This window comes from Euprymna scolopes, chromosome 30 (assembly GCF_053919585.1).
Source record: "Euprymna scolopes isolate OS-2025 chromosome 30, ASM5391958v1, whole genome shotgun sequence".
Classification (NCBI taxonomy): Eukaryota; Metazoa; Mollusca; class Cephalopoda; order Sepiida; family Sepiolidae; genus Euprymna; species Euprymna scolopes.
The window spans coordinates 97,201,319-97,216,432 of NC_136511.1; the positions used below are offsets into that span (position 1 = coordinate 97,201,319).

At 32.1% G+C, this 15,114-nt stretch overlaps 1 protein-coding gene across 14 annotated transcripts in view; it reads left to right on the forward strand.

Annotated features, from left to right (window-relative positions):
• The window catches only part of LOC145254896 (zinc finger MIZ domain-containing protein 1-like), a 1,089,917-nt gene that overhangs the window by 1,068,176 nt on the left and 6,627 nt on the right, over positions 1-15,114 (forward strand). For 13 of the 14 annotated variants that reach the window (XM_080113820.1, XM_080113822.1, XM_080113819.1 and 10 more), the window contains 8 exons: positions 312-557; positions 1,598-1,748; positions 2,919-3,054; positions 4,206-4,416; positions 6,846-6,951; positions 7,598-7,752; positions 9,604-9,671; positions 12,704-12,864. In XM_080113820.1, the coding sequence (XP_079969946.1) occupies positions 312-557; positions 1,598-1,748; positions 2,919-3,054; positions 4,206-4,416; positions 6,846-6,951; positions 7,598-7,752; positions 9,604-9,671; positions 12,704-12,864 (1,234 nt within the window). The remainder of the gene's footprint in view (positions 1-311; positions 558-1,597; positions 1,749-2,918; positions 3,055-4,205; positions 4,417-6,845; positions 6,952-7,597; positions 7,753-9,603; positions 9,672-12,703; positions 12,865-15,114) is intronic. The other variant, XM_080113825.1, reaches the window with a different exon arrangement.

A 15,114-nucleotide genomic window follows, 5' to 3' on the forward strand; every position in this document is an offset into this window, starting at 1 on the left:
ACATGTGAGGACACATTTAAACAAACACACAATTTTAAAGTTTGACTGAAAACTTTAAACCTTGTCCAACCCTATCAACAAATTTCGGATAGTCTCTACACCTGCAGCTCCATGCCAAGCTTTACCTTTTTAAAAACACTTTCCATAATATCTATAATTCTACCACCAACTATCTATTCCTCTAACCTATTTCCTTCCTCCATTTCTCATCTGCTTTATCATCTTACCAGCATTTTCCTCTGAATCTTTTTTGCATTCCTACTGACCACACACTCTTTCTCTCTCTCTCTCTCTCTCTCTGTCACCCACAGTATGGCGCACCTACCGGCTATGGAAGCCAGCAGCAACACCCAGGCAAGGCACAGTACCCTCCAACGCAACAACCATTGCCCTCACCAACCTATGTTGGACCCCCCCAACAAGGCATGCGCCCTAATGGACCTACCCCTCCCTACTCTAATGGACAAAATATTTATATGGGGCCCAATCAGTTTTCCAATAGACAGCCTCAACCTCCTGGTTTCCCGAACCAGTTTCCTAACCAACAGAATTTCCAGGTAGGTTGCACAACTCTCTCCACTCTTCTCATCACTCTTAGATCATTTATTAAAAAATGGATTTCAATTTTTTTTTAACAATATTGCTTATGAAAAAAATACTATAAATCATTTTTAATTTGAAATTCTTTGTTTCTTAGAGATTTCTGGTGGCAATTTGTCTTACAATAAAATAGTTTATGGAGCGATGGCTCATTTACATTTGTTTCTTTAAAGCTTTTAATGATTTTTAATTCTTACTAGTGCCAAAACAGAGGTTATATTTTCTATTGAGTTTGTCACTATCTTTGTGTACAGCTTAGCATCCACATTCAGAAGAATTAAGTAGACCGATTCTGACCATGGAGTTTTTTGTTTCCATCTTTTTGCATTCAGGAACTAAAGAATTCCTTGAATTGTTTGGGTATTGAAATGACTGGCTGCCTATGCTACCTTAATATTGAAATATAAATTTTGTATAATTATTCTTTGACTCCAATTGGAGAGTGTGGAGTTTGGCCCAGATTGGTAGTCAGCTTCCATCTCCAACAAACTTTAATTTGATATTGTGCCATACAAACTCATGCCATACAAATGTAAACATTTGGATTATTAACAAAAACATTAACTACTACAAATAATAATTTAATTCAATGAAATACCGAATGTTAGTTACAACTGTTTCTTGCAATCAATCGAACCTTATGGTTTGTGTACGAAGTAAAAAATCAACTCTAACTTTTAAAATAGTATATCGATTTATATGGTGAATGTTTTCTAGTAAATTTGTATAAATTTTATTGACCAGCTTGGTTTCTCTGATTCTTTCTTGAGTCAGGTATTCAGAAGACAGATCGTGTGAAAGTTGGACATGAAAGTGATGTTATAGCAATGGCCCGTTTACGTTGTTGGCATTCTCATCCATTTCACTGCAAACACTTTCCAATGGTTTATAGAAAAGGTTTACTAAGATAATAAAAAAAAAATGACATTTTTTTACATTTTTTTTTTTTAAATTAATAACTGATAATTTTTCAATCCCAATTTTATTCTATTTTCAGCAAGCCAACATGAATTACCAACACTCACCCTTACCCGGTAATCCTACCCCACCAATGACACCCGGAAGTGCTGTTCCTCCATATGTGTCTCCTGGGGCTGAGATGAAGCCACCCTTTCAAGATTTAAAACCTGCCCTGCCAATTAAGAAAGGTAAGCTGTCTCCTTTAAAAAATGTTATTTATATAATAGATTACTAGATGTACTTATATATATATTTATATACATTTATTTATATGTACATATTTATTTATATGTACTTATATATATATTTATATAATAGATTACTAGATGTATGCATGATCTCTTGGATCTCGACCAGTATCACTATTCTACTTTTTATTAAAAAGTCATAGATATCTGCTAAGACATTGTTTTTCTTGCATAACTAAAACTATGAAATTTCTTCTATATTATCACATGGAAAGTAATATTATTCTTGTATAAAAAAGTAAAAAATCTTATTTTGTCATCTAATTGAATGCATGTTTGTAGTATGTAAAGATAAACATATGTAAACTAGATGACTAAGTTGAGAAAAAACTCGCTCTTTCTCAAAATGCTCATAGGCATAAATGTGTTTGAATCAAAATAGGTAAAAGGAAGACAAATACAAGATTGATGTGTTTGCTTATAAATTATGGTTAATTAAAACAAATTTTTTTGTTTTTTAAACATAACTCGATCCTAGAACTAAATTATATTTTAACATGGATTTTGTGTGTATATAAAATTTTTTTTTGATTTTGTGTGTATATAGGAAAAATGTCTTCGGAAACGAACTTTGATTAACTCGCGTTCAGCATAATAATAGACATATATTAATATATCCTTTAAAGATTTAACTTTGATTAACTCGTGTTCAGCATAATAATAGATATATATTAATATACCCTTTAAATATTTAACTTTGATTAACTCACGTTCAGCATAATAATAGACATGTTAATATACCCTTTAATCTGTAATCAATGAAATAGTCTTTTTCGAGTGATTCGAGAATGAATTCTACTTTTGAAAATCCTTGTCTTCTCCTTCAACTGCAAGTTGGTTCTTTTCATATTGCCATAAAATCATTAATTATTAAAAAAAAAAAAGGAAAATTTAAAATTCTTTAATTCAGGAGTAATTTTAATTTAGACATAATTTTGTTTTCACTCGTATAATGCATTTATACATAAAAACAATTTCACTCATTCTATTCTGCAGGTTTTAATGTTTGATAGTTTTGTTTTTGTTTAAGAAGTCAAAATTCTAAAATATTAATTGAAAAAATATTAATAAAAAGATAATGATTTTAATTTTTTGTATTTCCGCTTTTAGAAAATGATGAGCTCCGACTAACGTTCCCTGTGCGTGATGGTACTGTATTGCATCCTTTCCGACTCGAACATAATTTGGCAGTCAGCAATCACGCCTTTCACCTACGGGAATCTGTATACCAGACTCTGATGTGGAGGTAAGTTTTCTTTTATGTAAGATCTTATGAATTTTTAAATGGCATTTCTTCATTCTCTTATGGTTTTGTGTTTATTGTTCACAATCTTTTGAGAGTGCAAACACTCAACTTAATTAAATCATTAGTGATACAATTCCAATACAATTACAAATTCCAATTCTTTTGGAACCATCCAAATATTCAGTTGTAGAGTTGTTTTGCAGTTTTTGATTTTTGAATTACTGTAAAAACTCATACTATGTGCATATATTTTCGAATTACTGTAAAAACTCATATACTATGTGCATATATTTTTGCAAATACTGTATAAAAAAAAATTACATTTATGCCGAAATATATGGATTATAGTCTTACTGGTAGTTTAAAATTAATAAATATTCATTATTTTAAAATTATTACCAGCAATAGAAAATTAAGATGAAAAAAAAAATAACATTAAGAATCGTTTTGACATTTGAAGATAGGCACACATTTTTTTCAATACTGATTTTGATAGCTCTAAAACTGATTTTTCTGATTCCAATCATCGCAACACTAAAAATCATGCATTGCTGATAGTTTTTCATGTTCTTAAATCTGTGCATCCTATTTGAACTCCAGATGTACAGTTACTGAAGTCAGCAACCAAGCACATGTTTAGGTCATATGGCTGCATAGAATCCTGCTGTGCATACTGCTGTGCACCTCCATGCAAGTTCTTTGGACCCATTTCTGTGCACATTTTGAAACCTACCCCACATCCTACAAAGTATACCACATCTCTCAATCTTAATGCTAACTTATGAATTGCTGGAACATGAAACTGCCTGAATCAGTTGCTCCTGAGCTTAGAATGCTCTTCCCGAAATTTGCCCAAACTACACCTGATGTGTGTGTTCCTTTTTTATATACATTCACACATACCTGCATTTTTTATGGGTTGTAGTGCACCGAAGTTATCATTATTTATCATTAATGCCACTTTGCTCTTTTTAAGCACTTCTACAGTTGTGTGTGCTGCCTTCATTTTGCAGTTGCATTAAGCAAAAAATTGTTTTTATTCAAATCTACAATCATGAAGCTACTTAGTCTATTTGTCACTTTGCAATACTGTCCCCCCCCCCCAATATTTGTTGTGCTTTTGCAATCCTTGTTTCTTTTTATCCTTGCAGGTCTGATCTTGAGTTACAGCTGAAGTGTTTTCATCATGAAGACCGGCAGATGAATACAAACTGGCCAGCTTCTGTAACAGTCAGCGTCAATGCAACTCCTTTAAATATCGAACGAGGTGAGAATAAAACTTCTCATAAACCTCTTTACCTGAAAGATGTATGTCAACCTGGACGGAATACAATCCAGATCACAGTCACAGCCTGCTGTTGTGTAAGCATGTTTTTTTCTTTATAATTACTTCTTTCTCTTGCACATATTTCTTATTACATTACGCAAACAATTTTATCGAGTGCATCTATACAAGCACTTATTTTTATATAAAACCTTTTTTTTATTCTGTTTGTATCCATTTTATTATATATGCACACACAAACCTACACTCACAGATCTACATATTAGTCATCCACAGGCACTGTTCTGCTGTATCACAGCTCTTCAGTGTAGCTAGCACCCGTTCTGGAGCAAGAATCAGACCTACAAATATCTAGTTTATATTCAGCAATTCTACCTCTGTGTGTGTGTATATATATGATGTATATATAAGACATTGGATATAGTGTCGGTTTTTACTCCGACATGAGTAGATCTTAATAGTAATATGAGAAGTAAACCACACAAATATTTATGTTTCATTTAGTACATTTGTGTTGCTTACTTGCCATAAATATATATGTTCATACTACTACTACTACTACTATATATGAAATAACTACTCTGAATTCTTCACTCAGATGTATCCTAAATTAAAGGCCCTGTCGGTGGGGCATTAGAATACACCGACTGCCCCCCTGCAGAGAGTAAAAGTCCCTCAATGGGGGTCCTGGATATGACCTTAAACTATATCCAATGGAATGGTGAGGCCCCAGCTTGTGGGCTTTGGGGAGTGTGGAGCCACTCTTTAATTACCATTGCTCCCAGGTCCACTCTGACCCGGAGTGGTAGTACCTGTTAGGGTCCCAACTATGGGTTGAATAGAAACCGACGTGAAAACAACAAATATATTCTATTAAAAAAATTTTTCTTCCAAATCTTTGGATTCAATATTAAATAACCCGAAAAGAGTTGATATGCCGTAAAACAAAATCAACCAACCTAAATTAAACCCTTTAAACTGCAGCAGCTATTCCTTATCATAAATATGAAATAATCCTGTTTTCAATATTTACACTTTGATAAGCATTTAAAGTGATAATTTCCTCCTTCCTACACACACACTTGTTAGCAAGGTCATCGACAACAATGCGATAAAATATTACTAACCAAATTGAAGATTCAGCTTATCAACTTGGTTTTATTGATTACACTTCATTAATCTTATTATGATGGAGATAATGTGTTTGTGACCAAAACTGTCTCTATCTATTTTATAAATGAGGTGCTGAATGTCATAACTCATCGACAACATTGCGACAAAATATCAAGTTAGTATATCATCTTATTCCTTACAGCCTCCACATATAAGTTTTCGTTTCGTTGTTTTACAGCATATCAACCCCTTTCGAGTTATTTAATGCCAAATCCAGTTAATTTGGAAATAGTATTCATGTTGCATCCAGTTATTTTGTAGAAGGTTTTTATTTTTAAAGCTTTTTGTATCTTTAATTGCTAGTTTTTAGTGTTTGGTTTGGTTGTTTTATAGTGGATTTTATCGTTTTTCTGGAGAACATGAGTTTTGCAATGGGGGAGGGAAAAGGTTTACAGTATTAATGTTTGGTACATTTTAAGTTAGTCAACCAGTCAGAAAGTGGGAGAAAATGGGAAGAAGGAAAAGGTGGTGGGTTGTTTTTGTTTTGGGTTTTGCAGAACATAATTAAGTTTTGCAAAAGGAAGTAAAACAAAAAGCATCAACGTTCATTTCATCTCCGGAGGCCAATATCCTCTGACAGCCTGATCTGGTAGCACCAGCTAACATGTGTAAAAGTAGTTATGGTCGAATGTAGACTGAAACATGGATAGAAATCGACTAATGCACAGTATATTCACCAAACTTTAACAGCATTTTTCTCCGTTTTTTTGTTATGACGTTCAGTGCCTCAATTCTACTAGCAAAAATACCCGCGCTTCGCTACCTATTTTATGATTGCTAAGTATTTTAAGTCTTTATTTCAGATAATTTTAAAAGTTGTGCATCTATTTTAATAGCTAATTCAATTCATAGATAAAAAATCCTTTAATGAATCAGATAGCTACTTATTCTTTTTTTAAATCTGATCTTAAGTGACAAAATGTCAACGATTTTTAGTTGCTTGATTATATTTTTGTCCATATTCGAAATAATCTTGTAGATATACTTCAAAGGAAACCTGTAAAAAACAAAATCTATTTACTTTAATTTTTAAAAAGTGAATTAAAAAAAACAGGGCTCTGTTATCGTATGAGTTGAATAATTTTACTGTTTTCAAATTTATCGAAAATAAAGACTTAACAATTTAATTCCCTAGATGTCAGTTATGCAAAATATTTTAAACATTGCCGCTATCATCATCATCATCATCATCAGAGAATTTTCATATTTTTTATATTTTAATTATATGTTTAATTAGATATATTTATTATTCGATTTTAAAAATAACATCCTGTATTTATAATAATGTATTTGTTGGTGATTTTATTTTTATTTTGTTTTATTATGTTTTCAGTCTCATTTATTTGTCCTTCAACTTGTCCATCGACCGAGCGTTAGATCTGTGCTACAAGGTTTATTACGGAAACGTTTGTTACCGGCAGAACATTGCATAACAAAAAGTAAGTTTTGAATATCTTGATGCTAGTGTTTTTTATTTATTTTTATTTTTAATTTTTTTTTTTTTTTTTTTTTTAAAGTTTATCAGAAAATCTTTAGAAAAAATGTTTTCTCCATTATTTTTGCAGTTTAATTTATTTTAATATTGGCTGTTTGATTTTTGCCTATCTGTAACCAAAACTATGTCGCAATAAAAGTATGATATTCAAATGATTTTTTTAACAACTTGCTAGCAAAAATCTGCAACCAGGAGAAAGCAAATTTTGGTTAGTTTACCTAATTTAAAGTACCATTTTTGATGATCAGAAAATGTAAGTCAAGATTGGATTGAGGAAAGGTATGAACCCCTTAATCTCCTCTTTCCCATTTAAATATCAAATGCATCAATTGAAGAAGACCTGGTTTGAGTGTATAAGATGTGATATTACTGCAGACAACACTGACTGATGCCAATCCTTTTGGTTTGGCTCCTTGGAGAGTAGCCATGATATCTTGAACACCCTAGAGTCTGGAACACTCTCTGCATTCTAAATGTAAAAAAAAAAAACCCAAAAAAACAGATCATAAATATCCCTCCTTTTTTTTTAAAAAATTGTAAACAATTAATGTTTACATTTAATTAAATAAAATTCTTTTTTTAATCTTTAGTCAAAAGAAACTTTAGTAATGTTCCTGCTGGAAGCAACACATTAAATGGTGAAGATGGCGTTGAACAGACAGCAATGAAGGTCTCTTTGAAATGTCCAATCACATTTCGACGGATTACTTTGCCAGCCCGAGGCCATGACTGTAAGCACATTCAGGTATGACTTGAACTTTTTTTTTGATTAAATAATAAAAACTTTTCTAACACATTTTGAGACATTTTTATGTAAAAAAAAAATCTTTTATTTTTAAGGATGAATGGTTACATAAATGTGAGTGACTGGATTTGACATCAAATGCATGTGTGCTTCCCATGCTTTGCTATCAGATAATGATTTAGTTATTTGCTGTTTAAAATTTAGAAGGAAACAGGTGTTGTATATAGTTTTGATAAATAGACGTCTTGTGTCTACTAATGATATAATCAAAAACAATCCATAGTTAAAAGATTGGATCTATTTTGTTTCTGAATTTTTGAGATGACGCTTCATTATGTGGATTCTTCGAACTATTATTCTCATGTTAATTTCACAACACTTTGGTTGATGTAACCTGATTTTCTTCAGGTGTACCTTGTTGAACTAGGGAATCTGAACGAAATTTTAAACAGAACATTTTATTTAACCCGACAGTGTAGCATGCTCTTGTTTCACCAACCATTACTGAAAAGTTCAAAGTAATTTGCAATTGTATTTTGAGCATCACCCCACACTAAGTATTTTCAACCAAATTTTACCAAGTACTTTATCCATTGCACCACGAGTCCTATTATGGTTAAGAATCAGAAGATAATCTAACAAAAGTCAACTGGAAAGTAGATTTGCAGTACAGAATTCCATAAATGAGCAGTTGTAGGAAAGAATTTTTGTTCATGGAATTTGCGTTTCGATTTAGGCACAGAGTGGGGGCAATTTGTTGACAGTGGTTGTAGCTGTACATGTGTTTGCTGTGAATGTTTTTTCAGGAGTGGGGCATAGTGAAACTCAGTTAAGCACCTGCGATGAAAATAACGATAGAACAAAGATGGACATGTAACAAGTCTTCTGTCAGAAAGATGTTGCACAGAGGAGAAAAAGGCACCTACTAGATGTCAAAGCTGGTTTTGAACTTTGTCAAGGTAGAATAGGGTTCCCTGAACACCTCCTCCCCATTGTTCTAATCTCGTTTACAATCTCATCTGACTTTTTTTCCTGCATCAAAGAAAGCAGATACTTTTTAGTATTGTATGAAAAAAATAAACTGGCGATTTGCTTCTCAAAAAGCTTTAAATGGCACTCTGTAGAAAGCTTGAATCTAGACAATACAGGATGTGTGAAAAACAGATTTTGATGGTATGGCTACGTTGAAAGAATGAAAATTTAGGTTAGTAGATATAGAAAAACAATTGAGGTAGCATAATGTTTTAGTCAATATAACCCGACGATCTTCTTCAGGTTTATCTTGTAGAACTCTGGAATCTTTTGGTCAAACTCTGGAATCTGCACAGAATTTTGAACGCAATCGTTTGTTTAATCCATGAATGTAGCATGTTCTCAAACCATCAGCCATGACTGGGTAGAAGTCCTAATTATTTCGCCATTGTATTTTTGGTCATGGTTGACAAAAAGAGAGCATTCTAACTCTAAAGGTTCCGTTAGAAATTCTGTGCAGATTCAGAGTGCAACAGGATATACTCAAACAAGGTCGGAGTTTACATTGACTGAAGAAACATTGTGAAAATGACGCTCGAGATGATTAGAGTAGTCTGAAAAATTCAAATATGAATTATCAATCCTTATCTAAAAAATTTGTACCGTGAAAATGAATTTGCAAGAAAGAGGGATGGTGACTTGGTCATAGATAAATTAATTTGGAAGTCAAACATCTAACACATGCTAGCATGTGAACTGAATATTATGATGAATATTATGATAGTCACAGATTCCTTAGTTAATTTGTCTTTCTTCAAGTAAATATTTGTACTTCTAGTTTTAATGATCTCCCTCATTTTTAAAAAAATTTTTTATTAGTGTTTCGACCTGGAATCTTACCTACAATTAAACTGCGAGCGAGGATCATGGCGCTGTCCTGTCTGCAAGTAAGTTTACATTCCACCAACATCTTTTCTTTTTAACACATGTCCAAATTCTGTACTTATTAATAATTCTTCATATTATTCTTGTATGTGTTTGACATATGTAAAATACAAGATTTTAAAACTGTGGACTAAAAGCTGTTCATTCCATTATTAAATCTTTTGTTGTGTTTTGAAAGAGAAAAACCTTTCGGCCAAGTCTAATAATCATTGGAAACTACAGAAATTATGACATTTTTCAAAATTCAACTTATGCATTGGAATCTTTACTGCTGCTCCAAAATTTATCCAACTTGACAGCTGCTTTGCATATTATATCTCTTTTGCTTTTTGCAGCATTTGAAACTATATCTACATTCAAAGTGTTTCTGAAAATGTACTCCCACACTTTAACTGTCACTATGGTGTGCATTATCATCAGTGTCTGAACCATAATGATCATCAATTTAAACATTTGCAAACATGTTTCTTTAATTACATTGATCTTTTGTATTCAAAGACATTCCATTTCACTCTATTGTGTCTAAAAGCACATTGAAACAAAGACATTGTTAAATACGATAGGACACAGGATTCTTCACTCTTAGTTTTTTCAATTTTTCTCATGATTAAAAACTCAAAAGATTCCCAATGTATCCTGAGTACTGTTGATTCTTCTACAAATCATTTTCAGGTGATGTTGAAAAATGAAAAACTGGAGAGAAAGATAAAAAAAAAAAGAGAGTATAGTTAAACAAAAAATTCTATGGTGTTTAACAATGTTTGCATAAATCAAGGAATACTACCTAAATATCAATTATTTTTGTACCTACAGATGCTAGTGTTTCATGCTTATGCACTTATCAGTGTAGGAACTGATAATTAATGTTGGTCGGGAGACTCAAATCCTGTCATAAAGTCACCCTTGACTTCGTAGGCTAGAATCTTAGGCCACTGGTAATTAACACCAGAATTGAAAGAAATTATGTGCCTATAAATGCCGAATCTGCAGGTATACATAGTAAACAGTTATAAGTATTTGATGACCAGATTGTTGTATTAATATTGTGGCAAAATACTATGGTGTCCAAATTGCTATAAATTTTACAATGATGCCAAAAACAAGCCACGACTATACCAAGTAAAACAATGAAAATAAATGTATATATTAAGAAAGAAAAAAGCCAAATTTATTGGCTTGAATTAAGTGATGCATAGCCATGAAGAGTTAATACCAGTTCTGGTTTCTCTCGGCATAACTTCCTGTCTATTTGAAACCACCATAATGAATCATTGAATATATTATATTCACAAAAAATGACATTCTTTTCTAATTTCTCCATATTTGTCTCTGTATAAATGGTTAGCAAATATTCATTACTTCAGAGGTTTTTATTCATTAAACAAATCAAAATATTAACATGTTTTTATATGATTTTCTATTCATTTTTAATTAAACATTCTAATTTCTGAATTTTGACAATTGTCATTCAATTCTTGTTGTAGGTTTTCAATAGGGTTTAAATCAGGATTCTTGGAGGCCATTGCAGAATTTTTCTTTTTCAGAAGCCGCATAAACACCGACTTACACAAGCGTTAGAAATCATTATCTTGCTGGAAATGACAACTTAGATCAATATTTTGTGCTGAAAATTGTTTAATATTGTAGTCTTCAGATTTCATTTCTTGCATTGCAATTATTCCCTTGAGCATGAAGTTGCCTCCATGTTTTAGTGCTGTGTTCTTTGAGAGAAAAGATCAACTTTTATGCACAGAATCTCATGTAAATCATTATGTCCAAAAAGTTATACTTCTTTCATCTCTGTATAGTAGTGGTTACAAAAAGCCATTTTCTTTGTCCAAGAACATTTGGCAAAATTAAACCAAACAACCACATGACACGGTTTCTATTTAAACATTGGATTGTTTAGACTCCAACTCATTGTATCCACACTGTTGTCAATTTCGCTCAAAACAACTCTTGCAATACAATTTTTTTGTGCAGTTCTTAGTGACAATTTTGCTTTACTATCATCCAAATTCTGTTAAGTCAAACTATTTAAACCTCTTTGTATTAGACTGTACCATACATCTTGATATAACCAGTTTGAAACCCCGGTGTAACCGATTTTCAAACGTGAAGTTACTTATTCTTCAGTCTCAAGTCCGTGCTAAGCTCCTTTGTCTACTGTGTTATTAATGTAAAAATAATAATGATGACACTCTATGCACCATGTGATGTTCTTTGATGGAAGTATCAAAAATATTATCCTGAATAGTTTTTATTAATAAAATAATTTTTTCGATGTATGTCTATGTATGAATCAATTGAAAACATTATTTTCAATTGTTTGAATGATTTTATCTTTTCCTGTTTTAAATATGTTTCTCGATTTTTTAGATTATTGGAATTACTGTTCTTATCTTGATTATTATTTTCACAACGTTTTGGTTGATGTAACCTACCTTCAACTGTATCTTGTCGAATTTGGAAAGCTTTCTGTCAAACTCTGGAATCTTTATGGAATTTCCAACAGAACCGTTATATTTAATCAATGTGGGTTGCATGCTTTCATTCTGTCAGCCATGAAGTTCTAAGTAGAAGTTCTAAGTAATTTGCAATTGTAATTTTGATTGTTACCTGCACTGAATCTTGAATCTTCAACCTCCAGAAGAGTGTAACTTAGAACTGAATTTTACCATTATTTTGTTTTTAGTTGTACAATCGTACTACTTATCACTATATATATCATTACGTATGACTTCATATTATTTATATAGATATATATATTACATCGACAGAAACGTGGAAATAACACTTAAGATGTGAACACTAGTCTGAAAAATCCAAATAATGTAGACTTTTGAAATTTGTTGTCTTTAATCTGTTATTCGAAAAATTGTGATATTTTTTTGTTTATGAACTTATGATCATAGAGGCAGTATTGAAAAATGGATCAAAAAATTCAAAAGTGATGGTTGTACAAATAATTTTGTCAGTAATTTTGTATATTTTTCTGATCACTAATAAATGAGATACCGTTTCCTTTCGACAGCAAAACGGCTTTATTAGAAGGTCTTGAAATTGACCAATACATCTGGGCAGTGCTTAATAACCTTGCTCAAACAGATTTTGAAGAAGTTACTATTGACCAGACTGCAAGTTGGAAACCTGTCCCATTAAAAACTGCCGTGAAGCAAGAACCTGATGACAATGGTAAGTGGTTTATTTCATTCATTTTCAAATGGTTTTATATTGTTTCTAGATCACGGAAACAATTCATTAATTTCGAATGGTTCAATATATTTCTTCACTAGAGATGTTAAAACACAACTCGTAATACTGTGATGTAATTATCATCAGTTATTGTCCCAAATGACAAAATGACAAAATTTGGTTCTCTCCCACTGCTAGAACTAACACCAGGATCAGAAAGCGTGATTGAGAAGTCAGTGCTTTCGAAGAGGGGCATTCTGACCTGCAAAATGTGCCAGGGCAATCCTATTGGCATTCCCCGATTACGGTGTCTCAGGCGATTAGCAATAAACTAACCCCTTCTCAAAAAGAGAAGGCAAAGCCTGGGAAGGTGAACTTCCTACAACTATACAGAACCAGCATTACACCGCAATCAACAGGGACGAGATCATTGCAGAAATTGTCTAATCTGATGGGACGAAGATTGAATAAATTCACACTCTAAAATGTTCATTTTTTATGCAGATGCCTGAATCCTCATTATATTCTGACTTGCATGTGATTCATTGTATAGCAAAAGATGACTAAACAACTCACCAGAGATGAATGGATATTCCTCACAAACTAGAAAGTGTAATGTATTGCATTTAAAAAAAAATCTGTATTTCTTCCCACTCCCCCAACTCCCCGCCTTTCTCTCTGCCCCCCCTTCTTATGTAAAAATAAATAGTGTACACGGCATTTTATCGTTCTCAAACAAATGAATCCTTAAATTTATCAACATTCACAATTAACTTCACATACTGTTTTTAAAAACTATACCTACCACTTGGCGTTTTTTCATTACTCGTGACCATTAAGGCATTAACTATAACACACACACACACATATATATATATATATATATATATATATATATATATATATATATATATATATAAATTATTTCCACAGTCAGTGTTGCAGCTTACAAGTTATGACAGCCAGAAGTCGAATACTCTAGTTTTGCCCTCATTTGGGCTCATGAGTTAGATACATCTAAACTCTAACTGATGAGCCCAAATGAGGGTGAAACTTGAGTCTTGGACTTCCGGTTTGTTGGCTATCATGACTTTCGTGAGCTTCTACCCTGTCTGGTTGTGGAAATAATTATATATTCTCTCACATTCTGAATATATATATATATATATATATATATATAAAATAATTTCTAAAAGTAGATCCATTCTTTATATATTTATGCATAAAACCAGACTTCCTCTTAAATACAATAGATATACTTTTAGAATGTTTCAAATAAAATATCTTGGATATATGTTAATGTTTTATGTTATATATAATGTGTGTGTGTGTGTGTATATATATATATATATATATATGTCCAATATTTACTTCAAAAGTCCTGAATATCTGATTAGAGTTTAGTTGTATGAAAATATACTTATGGCAAGTAAGCTATGCAGAAACGTTTCTTTCATCTGGCAGTAAAGCAGATTTCTATTTTGAATCAAATAGAAACGTTTTTGTTTAACTTACTGCTATTTTCATACTACTAATATATATATGATAGTAATAAACTATATGTATGACAATTGTGACCTCTCCTCCCTGGTGGATTGAACATAAATGTTTTGGTGGAGCTTACTTGCTATAAAGATTTTCATACAAATAATATATATAACTGTCATTCTTGGAGATGCTTGATGAGTTCATAATTAGCAGCACTGAAAATTATTTCAAGCTAAATTCTAACTTTTGATCGCACATGTTTAGTTTGCACTAATACCTTCATAAAAGCATGAATCCATTTTGGTCCCCCCGATTTATCAGAGAGGATCCTATGTTTTCAGTGGCGTCCGTTAGTCTGAACTATTGCCAGATTACTGTCCATTAGTTTTCCTGAAATTTTACCACAAATTGTATTTCATTAAATAGATGTGCACAGTAAAAAATTTTTTTTACAAAAGTTCCCGTTGCACCAGGGGCTCAAAAAAGGTAAAAAATGGCCCAAAATGACACATTTTGCCCCATAACTTTTGATCCATCCATTAGATTTTTTGAAACTTGGCCAAAATGTGGAGCCCATTATTCTTAATATAAATCCAGTATGGGTGACCCTGGCAAAATTCTTGTTCATGCCCCCGGGGACTTTCAGTGCTAAAATCGCTTCTTTTTGTGGCTCTTTTTTCATATTTCTCAACAAAAACTAATGTCTGACTATATAGTGGCTTTTCACAGTGGTCAACTCAAATATACATGTGTTAAGGCCTG